Source organism: Schistocerca serialis, chromosome 2, assembly GCF_023864345.2.
Source record: "Schistocerca serialis cubense isolate TAMUIC-IGC-003099 chromosome 2, iqSchSeri2.2, whole genome shotgun sequence".
Lineage (NCBI taxonomy): Eukaryota > Metazoa > Arthropoda > Insecta > Orthoptera > Acrididae > Schistocerca > Schistocerca serialis.
This window is the reverse complement of record NC_064639.1, coordinates 1137152099-1137172059: the sequence shown is the minus strand read 5'-3', so window position 1 is coordinate 1137172059 and position 19961 is coordinate 1137152099. Positions and strand designations below refer to the sequence as shown.

Genomic DNA, 19961 nt, shown 5'->3' with positions numbered 1-19961 from the left:
CAAGGTCATTGTTCACATTACTGTTTGTCAGGCTTTGTCATGATTAATTTTAGGGATACCATACATTTTAATGTTATTAATAGATATATCATTATTAAAGATGACATCAAGTCTTATTCAATGCATCTACAGTTTAACTAAGACTTAAAATTTTTAGTAAACTTTATTCGTTTTAGGGATTGTTGTTGAGTGAAAAAAGATGTAGTATCGAGTATTGAGAAAAGTATGTTGAGATGGTTCTGACCTATACAGAGGATGAACGAAAGCAGACAGAAAAAACATGTATACAAGATGATCATGAAAGGAAGAGTTGGAAGCGGTCAACCTCAGCGAACATACCTGTATCAGATTGAAGATAATTTTTGCTTAGCATAGCTTAGGAGTGCTCTAATTAAGTTAATGATAATGTACTTACCTATATAGTTCAATTTTTTTTAAAGTGGCTCTCAAAAGAAATTTCAGTTGTTGTAGCATTGACATTTGGCTCTGTTGACAAATGAGTTTGTCAACCACTAATCTAGGCCTTCACAAACCAAGGTCTACCAAACATCCTACAACTGTGGTTGGGTATACATTGGAGAAACTGTATGCACTGCAGAAAAAGTGGCGCCGAGAACACAGATGCCACACTAAATTACATGAGACCACCAAACCAGCCCTGGTTGACCATAGTATTTCAGTCCTTCTGACGGCCATTAATTTTGCAATTTCTTCAAATATTTCCTGCAGCCATTTTGCCTTTGGTACCCTGCCCTTCACATTTCTTAAGTGACTTACATTGATGTATTCCTGTCTTACCTTGAACACTTTTATACTTTCTACTTTTGTTGATCAATTGCGGTAATTTTTCTGTTACCCACAGTTTCTTTGTAGATACTTTCCATACGCCTATATTTCTCTGTTAAGCTTTTGTGACTGCTCTTTCTAGAGATGTTCATTGCTCTTCAACTAATTGCCTCCTATGGTGTTTATTATTGCAGTATCTACAGCCTTAGAATACTTCAAACCCATCTCATCATTCCTCGTTACCATAGTATCCTTGTTCTTTATACATTGATTGTTCCAGACAATTCTCTTAACTTTAATCTTCAACATTACTAAATTGTGATTCAAGTCTAAATCTGCTCCTAGGTACACCTTACAATTCAATATCTTGTTTTGGAATCTCTGTCTCACCGTGATGTATTCCAGATTGGATCTTCCCATGTCTCTGGACCTTTTCCAAGTATACCTACTTCTCTTGTATTTACTATTTCTGCCTGAAATTTATTGCAGAAATTAGTCTTTCTCCTTTCTCATTACTATTACCAACCCCACATTCTTCTATATTTCTTCCTTCTATTTCCTCCCCTGCTACCATGTTCCAACACCCCATTATTATTAGATTATAATCATCCTTTACACTCTGAATTTCCCAATCAGTGTCCTCATATACTTGCTGTACCTCTTCATCTTCTGCTTGTGATGTTGGTATGTTACCTGAACTAATGTTTTTGGTGTCAGTTTGCTGTTGATTCTGATGAGATCATACATATCACTCAACTGTTCACAGTAACTCACTCTCTGGTCTGCCTGCCTATTAGTAATTATTCCTACTCCTGTAATACCATTTTCTCTGCTGTTAACATTACCCAATATACATCTGACTAGAAATTCTTATCCTCTTTCTATTTCACTTCACTGACTTCCTCTATATCTAGATTCAGCCTTTGCATTTCTCTTTCCTACCATCTTCAGACTTCTGGCACTACACATTCTGACTCAAAGAATGTTACTTCAGTCATTTCTCATGGTCACCTCACTCTTGGCAGCTCCCTTTCTTTCAAAGATCCAAATGAAAGCTCAATCCAGAATATTTTGCCAATGGAGACATCATCATGTCACTTTTTCAATTACAGGCCACCTGACATGTGGTACACATAATGTGTCTTTAATGTGATTCTCTCCATTGCCTTCTATATCCTCATGTTGTTGATCATTGGTGATTCTTCTCCCTTTAAGAGGACGTTTCCTACTCTTAGAGTAAGAGATTGCCATCAAATTCTGTCCTCTTCTCTGCCCTCTCTGAAAAGGCATTTGGCAGAATGAGGGTGACTCCTTATACCGGAAGTCTTTGGTTCTCACTGCTGCTGATTTTTATTCAAAATTTAAAAGGCAACTTGGATCAAATATGGGGACCATGATGTTTGGACCATTGGAGAAAGACACTACCCCCACACCATGGGCTTAACTTCTGGTTATCTTCTTCACCACTAAATATTTAATAATCTGCAATAGCTAAAATTAATACTTACCATTTGCTTCAATATAGTTATGAAGCACTGTATAAATTGAATACATATAGTATGTCTTAGTGCAATAATGATAATACTAATACAGAAGTTTACACATGTTCTATTCATTACAACTTCTGTCATATTTTTTCTAGCTATTCTTCTATCTTGTATTTTCTTAGGAGCTAATGACAAAAATTCTTATTTCTATGACATTCTTAAGTTTTTTTGTTGATGTTGTTCCTAACTTAGATGCAATAATTACTGCAGTTGGCGACATCAACTTTCTGTCTGTTTATCAGCGAGAGTGTAAATAACACATTCTTACATCCTTTCATCCCTAAACCATTTTTAGTCATTTGCGTGCCATAGAGGATGATGACTTCTCAGCAGTTTCTCAAATTTAACAGTTGAGTGCAACTACCTGTGAAATACAAACACCACTTATGTCCCAAAATTCCAGCATTCACAATATAAGGGTGTCATTTCTTTATGGTCTGTTTTATGTACTTTATTCTGAGATAGTAATATCTTAATACTTGGAATCAATATGATACCTTTCATGGCAAAAAAATAATTCATATTTATGCTTGCACGATTGGGACATTTTATTTATACAGTAAAACTACACACATGCATGCTAATTTATGCTAAGAAATTCACTAACTGAATGGAAGGAATTTTGCAACAGGTTTTCTTTCAATCTGCTCTTGAGTTTTGGTGCTTCAAGACAAGGACGTTTGGGGTCTGCAAGTAGGGGACTGAAAATTTCCATGTCTTTCTGCACAAGAGTGAAGTTTGCCCAGTTACTATGTTAGTCCTGTTCAGGCTTCGTACTGTGTCCATGAAACGCACTACTGGTTTTGAAAAAAAGACCAGTCTTTATAAATGGAACATTGAAAGGACAACTTATTCTGTGATGTCACGATAAAAAATCTGTAGCCTCCAGAACTAATTCCTACAAGAATGTATCAGATCAACACCAGTCATAATGCAATGGATATCTGAAGTATCATTATGTGGAGATGATGCAATTATGTGTAAGGCAAAAGTTGTGGAATGAAGTCTTCTTGTAAGATCTAGGATATGTCAGGATCAACTTAATTTGCTATCAAAGTACATATCCAAGAACAAGTCCACTTGCTCTATCTGTTGTCCATTACGTTTCATAACATTTCCTCTTGTTCTCTCTTTGTCACATAAAATGGTATATAAAAAGCTTTTCACATTCAGTGAGAATCAATTGCAGTTGACAATACCATCAAACACACTGTTAGCAGAGCTTTCTAGATTTTTTCCCTGCTGTTTTATCCACTTCAAAAAATATAAACCTGCAAATATGGCAAACTTGCTCTCTGTAGTAGAACTGAATGGGAGACCATTTATAAATGTAAGGAATAGTACCAGCTTATAGCATTCCAGTATTGACTGTGCCCCACTCAGATGAAGCTGGAATTCCATTACTGCTTATCTGTTAGATAAGACTCAATAAGTGTCCCCATTATTCTGCTTAACACACAGAATTCTATTTTATTTACCGGACTTGCATGGTTGACATAGCTGAAAGCCTCAAATAAGTCACATAGAATTCTGACTGGTGCCAATTTGTGAGGTTGTACAATTTATTCAGTGAAGTATAAATAGCATTGTCTATTGATAGTCCTTTGACTGAGAATGTTGTGGCTGTTCACGAGAACAACAATTCTATTCAATACCAGTTTCTCCATGAGCTTGGAAAAACTTGTTAGCAGCAGGACTGGGTGCTAGTTTGTTACATCAGTTTCTTCACCCTCCTTCGAAAGTAGTTTTACATATGCATATTTTAACTGCAGTAGGACAATACCCTGTTGCAGGAATTTGTTAAAGATCTGACACACGAATGTGCTAATACAATCATGACAGTGCCTAAGTTTCCTTGTGGACATGTTATATCCCAAAAAGAACTTCTTATTTTGATCTCTTTGTCTTCTTGATCTCACTAAGTGATGGACTGTCTCTGGGGCTGTTAGCTTTCTGCAGAAGGGTTATTGTATTACTGACTGAATCTTTACAGCCAATTTCCTCTAAAACTGCTTCAAATGTGTATTAAAGAGCTTAGCAACTTCTTCAGTGATCTTTTACTATACTGTCATGAGCTGTGGGGTGTACATGCAGCATACTGGTTAGCATCACTAGCTGGTTTGCTGCAAGTCACCAGTTGAAACCTAAAAACCTGAATTATTTGTCATTTAGCATTTATCATTTCTGGGAAATTCTTCAAATATCTTACATTTGAAATGTTTGTGTATTCTGGAATATTCAACATTTGTATAAATATCAGCATTCAGGAATATCTGATGTTTGTATAAGTAGCTGCACTCTGTCTAGGTAATTCTTTTCTGGCTGTATATATTGGTATTCACGATAAATGTGCTTTCAATGCAAGGTGTTGTATTTCAGTGGTGACCCTGCTTTTGAATTTGGACTTGATTCCAGTTATGAAGTGACATAGTTTCGTGGATACACCGGGTACTTCAAAACATCTACATCACTGTGGCTCCAATTAGCCAATGTAAAAGCCATCACCTACACAGACAGGAATGCAACCATTACATCATTCCTAAGATCCATATATTCACGATGCAGATGGATCCAAAACAGTGGTAAGTCAGCTACACATTAGATCTGGCATTGATCAATGTTTTCCAGAGATGCTGATCAGGACCTGACAAAATGCTGAAAGGAGTCAACTGAGTCACCAAATACAATAGATGGAACGGCATGATGAGTTTGACCAATGTATACTTTTATTTGCATGGCACAGTCCAGAAGTGACTGAAGAATAATGACAAGAAACTGAAAAGGTGATACATATTCCAGACTGAGCTCAAGGAAATATTTGCTGACAATCAACAGTAAGCTCACTTAAGAGAAAAACTGAAGAACAGGGCCCAGTGTCATGGCGAAACAAGAGAGTCTTACGTACAGAATGTTTTGGCTCTCTGCAACATTGCAAATTCGACTGTGACACATGCCGACAAAATCTCACACTGATGAAAGGGCTCACAAAGACTCATACCAATCTCCTCTGGTAAAGGATGTCACAACAACAGAACAATTCATCAAATGGTGCCAGCTTATTGAGGAAATATAACAGAACTGAACAAAGGAGGTATGACTAACTGCCAAAAGTGGTTCCTATGGCAGTTGTGGAAGACCATCGTGACCTCGCTTCTCTCATAAGCCAGGTTGAAAGACAAGAGATGCAGCATATAATGATAGCCAGAGCTATGAGACCAAGTACACAAGTGAGAGCATCCATGAATGTTAGCCTCACACTTCAGGTCATAATTAAGAATGTTGAAGAAGAGGTGTATCAATCTTTGGTACCAATCCCCACCACCAGTAGAATGCACCAGGAAGAAAGGGCTCAGCCAGCTTGGACTTATGCTGCTGCTATCAATCAGCAACCCAGTATTCGACCAATGTGGGTACAACCAACTCCTCTGCCAAATAAAATTCTCTGCATAAGAACAGACATTTGTAGGATGGAGAGCAGTACACCAGTCTGTTTTCAGAGTGGACGTCCTGACACATTTTGCACTACTGCAGAGAAAAAAGACAAGTGTTCGATGATTATTATGCTCCCAACACATGAACTTTCAGAACAGTCTTATTCATGCCAGTCAGCTGAAGATGATAATCGTTGATCTGAGGGCTGAAGTTCATCACCACACCCTGGATCATGTTGTTCTCCAACATGCCACAGCCATTCCTTGTCACCCTACAGAAGCAGCAGCTGCTTGCCTAGCCGCCAAAATCAGGAAAACTGAGCAAGGCAACCTCTATGGAGATGAGGCCACCAAGAAATCTACATGCTAATGACAATTGTACACCCTTTGGGTGGTCAACAAGAACTTTGGATCACAAATTGTCATTAGCAGCCACAGCTCATCCCTAAAGGTATGTGTGTAAGAACAGCCAAACTAGTCAAGGAAGGGCAGCTTAGTGTCGCTGAAGAAGAACTGCACTCCACTACCTGCACAGACAAGAAAAGGGAGGAAGCTGCTATCAAACTGCCAATAGGATTTGGTGTGACAGAAAAACAATGTTGATAATAGCCTTTATGCATCAATTTCCAAAAGCTTTCAAATCCTTAATGGAGGCAGTCCATGATAAAACACTTTACCAACATTTGCAATCATCCACAATTAGCCAATGCTAATACAGGGTGTCGCCAGCTGAATGATGGATACCCTGGGAGAAACTGGATAAGTTAGTGCAAGATGACATCATTGAACCTTGACAGAGTCCTTGGTTCCTTCTCTTGGTCCTTGTGAACAAGAATGGTGGCACACAGTGTTTTTGCATTGGCTACCAACAACTGAACAAAATCACAAAGAAAGATGTCTAGCCATCACCTTGTACTGGTGACACGCTGGACTGCTTGAAAGGAGCAAAGTATTTCTCAACTATGGACATGCAAAGAGACTACTGGCAAATCAAGTTTGATGAGGCTGAGCAGGAAAAGACTGCCTCCATGATGCTTACGGTCTTTATGCATTTCAAGTTACGATGTTTGGACTATGCAACACTCCAGCCACCTTTGAACAATTGATAGTACCCTGCTTCAACACCTAGAATGGATGACATGTCTTTGCTGTGTAGATGACACAGTCATATTTTTGAAGACATTTGAAGAATATCTAAGCTGACTGACATTTGTTTTGAAGTGTGTTCAGATTGCTGGTCTGTGCCTGAACCCAAAAAAGTGCCTCTTTGTTACCAACCACCTCCTTAGCACATTCATGAAATGACAGGTTTTACCAAATAGTGCTCAGACTAACAACAATTCATAAAAGACTTCTGTACAAAGGAACATCCCTTGCAAGAACTCCTGCAGGGAGACACCAAATCCTCCTGGAATGAGGCACAAGATGAAGCTTTCCTCATCCTTAAGGGGATGTCTGGAGCTCGTGGTCTTGCAGTAGCGTTATCGCTTCCCGTGCATGGGGTCCCGGGTTCAATTTCCGGCGGGGTCAGGGATTTTCCCTGCCTTGAGATGACTGGGTGTTATTGTGTTGTCTTCATCATCATCATCCATCCCCATCATCATCATTCATCCCCATTACAGTCGGAGGAAGGCAATGACAAACCACCTCTGCTAGGAACTTGCATAGTCAGTGGTGCGGGTCTCCCGCAACATTCCCTGCGCTCCTCAGAGTATGGGACTTCATCATCATCATCATCATCAAGGGGATGCTAACAGCTGCTCCAATTCTAGCACTTTATGACAAGAATTCCAAGATAGAACTTCACATCAACACTAGTAGTTTTGAGATAGGGGCAATTCTAGTACAAATTCAGCAAGGCACTGAAAAGGTGATAGCTTATGCTTACAGAGTACTCTCCATGTAAGAAGAACTAGGCCCACTCTATAACCAAGAAAGACTGCCTTACAATTGTCTGGGCCACCAACAAGTTATGGCCATATTTATTTGGCAAAGTTTTGATCATTATGACAGATCATAATTTGTATGGTGGGAGAGTAGCCTGAGAAATCCGTCTGGTTGACTGCTGAGATGTCCACTGAGGTTTCAGGAGTATAACATTACAATGGCATAAAAAAACCAGATGCAAACACAAGGATACTGACTGTCTTTCAAAGAATCCTTTGTCAGAACACAGCAGGATGGACAAAATATCAGTCATCCCTGCGTTAAACAACATTGCTGCTGAATAGTGGAAAGATACAGCATTGCTGAAAACCACAGACATAATTAAGAATGAGGAACTGACAAAAGGAGGATTACAACTAATTAATGTAACGTTGTGCAAAAGGAACTAAGATCAAATGGGACAAAACAGTTGCTCATGATCCCTGCTCATCTGTGGCCAATGATCCTGATGTATTTCCACAAGACTCCAACATATGGTCAGTTGGGATTCATGAAGACTCACAACCAAACCAGTTAGAAACTATGTGAACCACTGTAAAGAATGCCAACTACAAATTCATGTGTTTCAGCTACCTCTGAGGCATCTGATACCAAACCTGCCTGCAGCAGTACCATTCCACCAAACTGTAATCAAATTCTTGGGGAGACGACCAAAGTTGACAAACAGAAATTGGTGGATAGTAGTCAGTCTCCTCTGATTATCTCACCAGCTATGCTGTCACCAAACATATGCCAACTGCTGAAGCTCCAGAAACTGCAAATTTCCTTGTATAACACATGATTCATCCCAGGTGATGATCTCTAACAGTGGAAAAGTTTTCCACTCGAGAGTTGTATCAGAGATAGTTCCACTCTCCAATATCACCCACAGGATGACAAGTGCCTATTGCCCACAGACGAATAGTTTCACTGAATGTTTTAATAACAGTTGGCAGATATGCTCTTGATGTATGTTGACATCAAACAGAGATTTTGGGATACAATACTGCCTGTCAAGACATTTGTATTCAACACAGCAAAGCAGGACACCACAGGCTTCACACTGTTCTCTCTGTTCCATGGCTGCAAGGTCAAAACAACAATGGATACACTGGTCCTCTTTCAGTTGGATGATACTCAGGATGACTACATGAAACATGTCATCACTGGGACCAAAGAAGCAAGGCAGCTGGCTCACATACAGACCATAGACAGGAAAAAGTGCTACAATGCCAGCCACCAGCCAGTGAGATATAGCCCAGGAGATGTGGTACGGATTTTTACACCTGCGCATAAAGTGGAACTATTGGAAAAGTTACTAAAGTACTACTTTGAACTGATTCATATCCTTCATCACTTGTCAGTCAGGGATTACGACCCCTCGTAAGAAAGCCAAAAGCACAGACACTGTCTACATGTTCTATATGAAGCCCTATTACAATCCAGAGATACAAATCAATGCTGGACAGTTCAGCAAAACTGAAGACCATCTCAGTGACCATGAAGCTTCAGTGGAAGGTGCCACCATTGATGCTCTTCATAACAACATGACCAGAACTCGAGGACCCCCCGGTGTCATCACACAGAGGACTATTGTTAAGATTTAGATCCATGGTGCTGTAATCACCTCCAATGAGAACTTCTGAAACAGGAGGTTGCTGTTTCTCTATTAGAAGGAGACATGCCACGAGCTGTAGTGCTTGCAGTGTAGTGTAGCGGTTAGCATCACTTATGTCCTGTAGGTCATCAGTACAAAACTGATCACCATGAATTATTTGTTATTTAGCATTTATAACTTCTGGTAGGTTCTTAAAATTTCCGATGTTTGTAATGTCTGTACATTCTAGAATATTCTGTTTTTGTATAAATACCTGCACTCTCCATCCAGAAGGTTAGTTCTATTCTGAATGTTCATTGACATTCGTAAGAAACGTGCTTCCAGTGCTAAGTATTGTATTTAATTGATGATTTTGCTTTCCAATTTGGTCTTAAGTATGGTTATGACAAGACAATATCTCCATAGTAACTTATTTCCATATCAGGTATACATTCCTCTTTTTCCCATTCCCTCTTTTTACAACTTGCCATGTGGTTGTTGCTTTCATGTTGGAGTTATAAATTTCAGATGTAATGTACATTGTTTCAGACTTCTTAATACATTTTAAAATATTATAATGCAAGTTATACTTCTTTTTTATGGGATCATCAAAAATGTGATTCATGCAACTTTCTTGTTTTCCACAAGAAATTCTGATCACTATAATAATGCAGGGTTTCCTTTTAGTGGCCTAAAGATTGTTTCCTATGATTTTTCTCATACAGCTTCAAACAGTGACAAAAACTCATTACAAAACAGATTAAATTTGTCATTAATACTCCTTTCCATATACATAGAGCTCCTACAGATCTGTTACAAATGAAGGTTTAAGGTATCTAGGGTATCATTATTGACTGGCCTGGAAGATTTAAAGGAATGTTTAGCTTTATCACACAGGCTGATGTCAATTAATGTAAGCATTTTCCTACCATGATCAGAAAGATTTTGCTTAAAGTGACACAGCTGCCCTGCCTCTTCTAATAAATACACTGTCAGTTAGGCTTTTATAGTTACTTGTGATTCTACTGAGAAAGTTAACTACTGCAGTCAGGGTAAACAATTCCATCAAGTGCTCTAGTTCTGCCCCATTGTTATTTTTGGTTAAAAAGCTGATACTGAAATTACCCATGATCATTAAATCCTTGGATTTGGAGTACATTTGGCTCAAAAGTTGTCCCATCTGGTTTAGAAAAATAAAGATTTTCCCTGTTGGAGCCCTGTAAACTGGCAGCACTATAACTGACATACCATTTGTGGTTATTTCAGTTCCAAGGGTTTCAAAGTAGAGATCTACACAGTAGGTACTTATAATTAGGGCTTTAAATATTAGTATACAGAAATGACAGATTGCTACCTGGCATATTGAAGAGGCACTGAGTTGCAGAAAGGCACAATGAAAAAGACTGTTAAAATGTACTACTCAATACCTTCTCTATATGGTGAGTAGCAACCTATCCTTTCCATATTGTTGTTATTTCATCCTGGACTTTACATAGTTTGATTTAAATATTACATTAATTTTAACATAAATTGTTTTCTTTCATGCCTTTATGCTAACCCATGGTCGCTGCATATAGAAATTGGTTTAGTAAAGTTAATGATTTAGTCACTAAATATGCAGAAGTCTTCCGGAAATGCATAGTTTTAAAGAACATTGCATGTCATGTAATTCTAATGCTCTAGATCAGTGGTTCCCAACAGGTGGTCCACGGACCCCCAGGGGTCCGCGAGCTATGCCAAGATACTATTAGAATAAAAAATATATTAAATATATTTCATATGATAACAGATTTTTTTGTTTTGGCCGCTTCCTGCATGAGCAGAGCTTTAGCGAACGCTATCTTCTGCATCTAGCGTCTCTTTGCAGCTGACAACTGACCAGTCATTTTACACAGAAACTTGCATTTCAGACGACAATCGGCCATTGTTAATTTGCTTTCACAGACCGTGTTGTTTACACATTCAATATTCTGTATTAAAACAGTAGTGTTTGTAATCCATTGGTTTTCGTGGAAGCTACAGTTCGCATAGTCAAAAATGGTCCGTTGGTTAAAAAGTGGTTTGTTAAAACGAGAAAGGCCTACAGATGAAGAGGAAGATAATGCCTTTGATGTTCAAGCAAGGAAGTCAGTCAATCTCGAACCGAAGTTGTCAGTGTCCATTGAACCTAAATCGTTAGCGTCCCTTGAACCTAACCCTTCCAAGAAAAGTGTTAAGCTTACTGGAAAAATTAGAAAATATAACTCTGATTACTTGGAAATCGGTTTTACATTCACTGGACCTGAGCAACAGCCTAAACCTCAATTGGATGAAAGTGCAGACATATAAAAAAAAAGTTACATTGTTGGTTTTTGCACAATTCTTATGGGAGGACCAAGTGTTTGAAGATTTTCTTTTTTCATGCGTACTACTGCATACAACAGCAGACGATATTTTTAGTGCATTAAATAATTATCTCAATGAACACTATGTCACCTGGAAAAAATATGTAGGCTTGTCAATGGATGGAGCAAAGTCAATGGCTGGCAAAAAAACAGGACTTCTAGCTTGTATCAAAGCAGTAGCCCCTGAGGTGAAATAGACTCACTGTTGGATCCATCGTGAAGCCTTAGTAACCAACAGATTGCCTGAACCTTTGCAAAAGATACTTAACAAAGTACATTACATTAAAACTCGACATCTGCAATCCAGATTATTTTCTTTGTTGTGTAAAGAGATCAGCAGTGAGCATGAGCAACTTCTTATTCAAACGTAAGTAAGATGGCTTTCTCGAGGTAGGATCTTGTCAAGATTTTTTGAACTTTGAGATGAGGTTCGTGTCTTCCTTCTTGACACAAAGTACGTGGATTTTCTCACTAACTCCTCTTGGCTTTGCTCAGTTGTGTACATATCTGATGTGTTTGAACACTTGCATGTGTTAAGCTTGAGTTCGCAAGGAAAAAATGTAGACATGTTCAAAGTTGAGGATAAGATTAGTGCTATGGTAAAAAACTGTTAGATCTGTGCGTCGGGGACAGAAAACGAGTCACTAACTAACTTTTCTATTTTAAAACAATTCTTGGAGTCATCAGAGGAGAGTTTGCCTGACCAGGTCAAGGTCAATGTAGCCGAGCATCTATGCAGCCTAGGCACCACTTGTAGAGAGTATTTCCCTGAACCTGACCCTGACGACAGATGGATTCGAAATCCTTTCAGCTGTGAAGAAACAGACAAAATCCAAGGCCTCACTGAAGAAGACCAAGATCAACTTGTGGATCTGTCCAGCTGTGGTACGATGATAAACATTTTCATCGGTGATAAAATTACAGACTTCTGGGCATCAGCACGTAAGGACTACAAGAAACTTGGAGATAAGGCAATGAAAAAGATCCTTACATTTGCAACCACATATGGGTGTGAGCAAGCATTTCCTTCCATGTGTTTCATGAAAAACAAATATAGGAATCGGCTCGACATGCGGTCGGATTTCAGAGTGAATGTTTCAAGTTTGGAACCCAATATTTCAGAAATAATGGACTGAAAATTAACTGAAAATTAAAACTAACTGTATACTGATGGAGTACTCTGTTGTAACTGTATTTTTTTCACATAAATACCTTGTATGAAATTAGTGTTTTCTTGTGTTTCACACATGTCTCACATGTCTACTCAACGCAATCTCAAGTGTCGTACACTTAAAAGACCAGTACACTCAGTTTTAATTTTTTCCTGTCATTTTCAGTTCATACTCAATTTTTATTTTTTAAGGAGTTTGTTATACTAAACATGCAGATTTGAAGACAAAGATTTTGAGCAATAATTAAAAAGTTAACAATAACAATGATGGCTAAATTGAAAAAGTTTTAAGCTCAAAATTTTTTCAATAATGAATATGTCAATGGTTTTTATAAGTACCAAAAATAGAAAACATATAAAAAGACTCTTGATTTGGCTTTTTTAGGTATTTGATACTGTGATGCTTGAAGAGGGGGTCCTTGAGAAAATTTTGTTGGAAACTCCTGGTCTAGATAAAACCCTGTCTGCATTACTTGAAAATGTAGCTGTGAGTGTCTGTTAACTCTTAAGGGGGATATTGTCTAAAGGTTAAGTTACAAGTCCCAAATTTTTTGTGTAGTGCCTGTCTACCACTCAGTGGCTAAAGCAGATGATGAATAAAACATTAAAAGCTAAGCTACAAGTGTCAAATCTTGCTTATAAATCTACCACACCTACTGCCTGACACTTCATCTATATGGTAAGTGGACATCTTTACCCATTCCACTGCACATGATTTGTATAATACATCCAACTGGTTGCAACAAGATTTTACTTCCTTTCCATTGTTTGTATTGCCCACTGGATTTCTAGTATTATATTAATGAAATTATTTTGTGTATCATCAAACTGTTATTGCCATCTAACAAGATATTGGTAAGTAGAAGAAGATTGTATTAGTTGCTAGCATTTGTGATTTTGTAGATTAATAGCATGTGACGATAAAGTCTTTATAATAATTACCTTTAAATTTTGTACATATTGCAGAATCCTGCTGCTCTGGCTCTTGAAATCTAACTGTCACTGAATTAGTTCCTGTGACATCAACAGCGACTAAAAATGGTATGTCAGGCGGACCTGCAATGATTACAGATTAAAATGGGCATGCACACACAAAAAATCTATCATAGTAATATATTATCTATGGTCTAATATACTATTTTCTCATCAATAATTTAGAAGTAAAGGAAACCACTCACCGAATAGCAGAAGCATTGAGTCATTAACAGCCAGTGTAGGTGCACAGGTGTGTAGGTGTGTGTGTGTGTGTGTGTGTGTGTGTGTGTGTGTGTGTGTGTGTGTGTGTCGTGTTTTACACACATCAAAAAAACTTTTGCATCACCTCGGTTCTGAGAGTTTCGGAACCTGTACACAAAATTGGAATAGAGATCAACATAAACATCATTTCCACCCTTTTTATTGCTCATCAAAACCATACATTACACGGTGTACCACCATACAGTAAGACCTTCAGAGGTGGTGGTCCAGATTGCTGTACACACCGGTGCCTCTAACATCCTATAGCACGCCCTCTTGCATTGATGCATGCCTGTATTCGTCATGGCATACTATCCACAAATTCATCAAGGAACTGTTAGTCCTGATTGTCCCACTCCTCAACAGTGATTCGCCATAGTCCCCTCAGAGTGGTTAGTGGATCAGCTCATCCATAAACAGCCCTTTTCAATCTATCCCAGGCATGTTCAATAGGGTTCATGTCTGGGCAATATGCTGGCCACTCTAGTCGAGCAATGTCATTATTCTGAAGGAAGTCATTCACAATATGTGCATGACGGGGGTGCAAATTGTTGTCCATGAAGACGAATGCCTCAGCAATATCCTGCTGATATGGTTGCACTATTGGTCAGAGGATGGCATTCTCATATTGTACAGCTGTTACAGCACCTTCCATGACCACCAGTTGCATACATCGGCCCCACATAATGCCCCTCTAAAACAGCAGGGAACCTCCACCTTGCTGCATTCGCTGGACAGTGTGTCTAAGGTGTTCCACATCTCTGATGACTGTCTGGTTGAAAGTGTATGTGACACTCATTGGTGAAGAGAATATGATGTCGTTCCTGGGCGGTCCATTCAGCTTGTTGTTGGGTCCATCTGTACCACTCTGCATGGTACCATGATTGCAATGATGGACCTTGCCCTGGACGTCAGGAGTGAAGTTACACATCATGCAGCCTATCGTGCTCAGTTTGAGTCATAACATGACGTGCTGTGGCTGCACGAAAAGCATTATTCAACAAGGTGGTGTTGCTGTCAGGGTTCCTCTGAGCCATAATCCATAGCTAGTGGTCATCCTCTGCAGTAGTAGCCCTTTGGTGGCCTGAGCGAGGCATGTCATCGACAGTTCCTGTCTATCTGTATCTCCTCCATGTCCAAGCAACATCGCTTTGGTTCGCTCTAAGATGCCTGGACACTTCCCTTGTTGAGAGCCCTTCTGGTGGCACAAAGTAATAATGTGGGCCAGCCACAGTGGCCATGCAGTTCTAGGCGCTTCAGTCTGGAACCGCGCGACCGCTACGGTCACAGGTTCAAATCCTGCCTCGGGCATGGATGTGTGTGATGTCCTTAGATTGGTTTAATTAGTTCTAAGTTCTAGGGGACTGATGACCTCAGATGTTAAGTCCCATAGTGCTCAGAGCCATTTTATTTAATAATGCGGACGTGATCAAACCGCAGTATTGACTGTCTAGACGTGGTTGAACTACAGACAACACGAGCCGTATACCTCCTTCCTGGTGGAATGACTGGAACTGATCAGCTGTTGGACCCCATCCGTCTAATAGGCGCTGCTCATGCATGGTTGTTTACATCTTTGGAGGGATTTAGTGACATCCCTGAACAGGCAAAAGGACTGTGTCTGCAATACAATAACCACAGTCAACATCTCTCTTCATGAGTTCTGGGAATGGGGGTGACGCAAAACTTTTTTTGATGTGTGTTTTATTTTAATATGGTTAGGTCTACATATGGATACTGTTTTCTAATAAACTTTTTCCTTACCATCTCTTTTCTTAGGTTTACAGAGAGTGTATGTACTGATATGTATCTAGTCATTTTCGCCTGTGCATGCTGATACGTGCCAAACCATTTATCATCTGTGTGTGTGTAGATATATGTCTACTTGACAAGTTGACATGTCTCAGGGAGAACTTGAAGAAGACAGCAAGTCGTGCTGTCAAAATATCATGTGAGAGTGTTGCGAATTATTATTCATGTCAATGTATCATTGGGAAACCCTGAAGAATCACATGTGACTAGTTGTTTATCAATTTTCTCTTCTCTGCATTGGCTTTTTGGATGTGTTAGTTATCCTGTGTGGGGGATATCACATTTGTTTGTGCTTATTATCCTGATGATTTTCATGTGTTGTTCTAAGTTGGTAGGGTGATTGTTATGCTACTTTCAACACCTACTGTATTCTGTGTAATATGTTTTAAAATTCCTGCATGTCATGCCTATGTATATTGTGTCACAACATTTTTATATTCCTGATCCCTGGAATTTGTCCCTCTTGATTGTTGGTTGGCTTCAGTTTGGTTGGAGAGTTTGTACCATTTTACATGCTTTAAGGAGGCCCTGTATCTTAAGTATTTTTCCACTGTGTGTTAATTTATATGTGTAAGTCATGAAGTACCGGTACCATATATTTTGTTTTTGTGTGGTGTTGTCACTTTGTATGTATGAGTTGTGTATATATGTGGGTTTAGGGCTTGTGATTTTTACTGGATTCTGGAGATGTTGAGTGGGTTGTGTTTTGTTTTGTCTTTGTGTTTTAATTTTTGAATGAGTCTTGAATGTGTGTGTTACACCCATACTTCCTACCAATTTGCATGATTGTATGCATTTCTTTTTCATAATCTCTCTTATTTAGTGAAATTCTGTTTATTCTACAGAATATGTGCCTAAGTGCAGCCAGCTTCTGGTTGTGGGGATTGTTTGATGTTGTATGTTTTATTGGGTCTTTGGCTGTATGTTTTTCCATAAATGTTGAAAGAACGTTTGCCATTTTCCTTCATTAATTTTATATTAAGAAAATTTATTTGATCTTCACTATGTTCTGATGTGCTTTGTTGATTTCTGTGTTGAGTTCATCTGCTTTTCCATTTGGCTCACATAACATACAAATAATGTCATTGACATAACTTTGATCAGTGACTACCTTTTCAAATATCTTGGTTTTCTAAACGACTTATAAAAATGTTGGCTAATATTCCTGCTATTGGGGATCGCATGGCTAGCCCATCACTGTGCAGATAATATTTATTCTAAAACTGGAAGCAGTTTTGTTGAGTGATCAGTTTGTGGATACTTTTTATATCTATTATTGCTTTCCTACTAATGTTGCTGTGGGGATGTAAGATTCGCTGTGGGGATGTAAGATTCTTGCTACGTAGAATGAAGTCGCAGATGCTGTGTGTGGTATGTCTATATTCTGTATGTGTTCTATTAGACCCATTTTGACAAAATCCTAAAACATAGATCAGTTGTTTCGGAAAAGTGAAATAGGACTCAGCAGAAAATAATGATACAAAAGTAGAAATTCTAGAAAGGCCAACATTTCAAAACAAGATTAGAAAGTTCGGGTGGTTTTCAGGAAAAGGCTGAAAGTACATCACAGTATGGACAGATAAAATCATAAAAACACACACTGAAGAAATGAAGAAATATTGGAAAGACTGAAAAACAGGAAATAAAACAAAATTCTGAGGAGGTTACCTCATGTGACCTATCGCACTTAATGACAAACGTTTCCAGGAAATGAACAACTGATGGGGAGTAATAATAGAAGCAGATAAACAAAAAATAACTTTTCTTTAGCAGAACACAGGTGACACGGATGTCAATGAAACTTTCTTTCAAGTATCCTGGTACACATTGCACAGTAATGTAAGTCAAAGGTCAACATTATCTTCTCCTTACAGGTTATGTTGTAAGAGGTTAAATAGGAACTTGCAAATATTATGCAAATCTTACTGACTGACTGGAATGGAAAAGAGATAACTGGTATAAATAGCAGAAATAAAATGTATCACTTTTCTTCAAGACAATACGCATGCTATGGCAATGGAAAAACTGAGGGATTATAAAAATAAAGTCCAGTTTTCTTGCAATTAGTCTCATCTCATTTAGTCCAGTGTTAATATTTTTCACTATCTTTCTTATCAATATTATCTCATAATATAGTAAAATTATGATTCTGGGGAACCCGGGCCATCACGATCAGAGTTCTCAAGCAAACTTCGTCCCAAGGTTCCCATGTACATTGGTACCTTTAACATTCAGACCCTAATTCAACCTGGAAAATTACACAACTTAGTAACAGAGCTAGACCAACAAAAAATTAAGATCTTAGCGTTACAAGAAACTAGATTCACGGATGAAAATACAATAGACTATGGAAACTATCGCATCTTCAAGAGCAAGACTGACAAACGAATTGCCAATGGTACACCACTCCTGGGCATGGCATTTGCGGTGCACAGAAATATATTAGGCTCAATTAGAGAGGTCTCTTCCATAAATAATCGCCTCATGACCATGCGTATCCAGTGCGCCAACAAGAAATACACATTGATAAATGTTCATGCACCCACAAACATAGACAACAAAAAACGCAAACTACAAACTGAAAAATTCTGGACTAAACTTGAAGATGTCATGGCCAAAATTCCCCGGGATGATATCAAAATCTTAATGGGAGATTTCAATGCACAAATTGGCAGAGAGAAAGAACACCAAAAAACTGTAGGAAAATATCCAGCACACAGATTCACCAACAGAAACGGACTGAGATTTATTGAACTATGCCAACAAAATAATCTGAAAATAATGTCTACATCTTTGAGAAAAAAACCTAGAAAACAAAAGACCTGGAGGTCCCCCATACAAGAGATCGGCGAATATCAGATTGACCACATTGCCATCTCCTATTTCGTACAGAAAGAGATCCATGATGTCCAAGTCCACAGAGGGGCGAACATTGACTCAGACCACTACTTAACACGCATTAAAGTGAAATTCACCCCAAAAAAATTCTATCCGAAGAAAACACACATGATGAAATTTGACACACGAACAATCAAAGAAACCAATCTGAAGGAGGAGTGGGAAAAGGAACCAGCTGACTCTTGGGAAAAATTTTGAACAAAAATTACAAAGAAGGCAAAAGAACTGATCCCATTGAAAAAGAACACAAAACACCCCTGGTGGGACTCTGGATGTGAAAAAGCGCTGGAAGAAAGAAAGAAAGCCTTTCTGAAGTATAACAGTAAAAAATCCCCAGAAAATCTAGATCACTTCCACAACACCAGAAGACAAGTGGCAAAAACAATCAGACAAGTCAAGCGGAAGTACCTCAAGGAACAGTGTGAGTCTATTGAAGAAAATTTCCGTAACTATAATGTACGAGACTTCTATAAGACCTTTGCTGGGAGAGTCAATGGATACGGCTCACGAAATCTATGTTTCAGAAAACCAGATGGAAAACTAGCGCTCACAAATCGGGAAAATTGTGAGGAGCTGGCAAGATACTTTTCCGGACTCCTCAATTGCCCTGAACCTTCTTCAAGATTCCCTCAAGAAACTGCTATCTACACAAGTCCAGAATCCCCACCACCTACACTAGAGGAGATCCAAAGACATATTCATAGACTGAAAAACAACAAGGCATCCGGAGAAGATAATATCACTGCAGAACTACTTAAAAATCTTGGACCAAATTCCCTCAAAGAACTCACTCAAATCATCATAGACATTTGGCAGACAGAAAAACTACCAGAAGATTGGAAATGCGCCCTAATTCATCCACTGCATAAAAAGGGAGACATGGCAGATATAAACAACTATCGAGGAATCTCCCTTCTCCAAGTCACTTATAAAATCCTCTCAGCTTGTCTTCTTCAACGAACACAAGAACAACTCGAACACAGTATTGGTGAATACCAAGCTGGCTTTTGCCCTCACCGATCCCGTGCAGAACAAATTTTCAATTTGAAGACAACACTAAAATACAAAGCAGTCAGAAACAGTCCGATCATTTGTTCCTTTGTTGATTTCGCAAAGGCTTATGATTCAATCGATAGGCAATCTCTCTTTATTATCCTTGAGGAGCTAGGACTC

General features: G+C 38.7%; 1 protein-coding gene across 4 annotated transcripts in view; it reads right to left on the bottom strand.

Annotated features, from left to right (window-relative positions):
* The window catches only part of LOC126458600 (ankyrin repeat and fibronectin type-III domain-containing protein 1), a 688593-nt gene that overhangs the window by 86058 nt on the left and 582574 nt on the right, over positions 1-19961 (bottom strand). For all 4 annotated transcript variants that reach the window (XM_050095753.1, XM_050095754.1, XM_050095755.1 and 1 more), the window contains one exon: positions 13785-13898. In XM_050095753.1, the coding sequence (XP_049951710.1) occupies positions 13785-13898 (114 nt within the window). The remainder of the gene's footprint in view (positions 1-13784; positions 13899-19961) is intronic.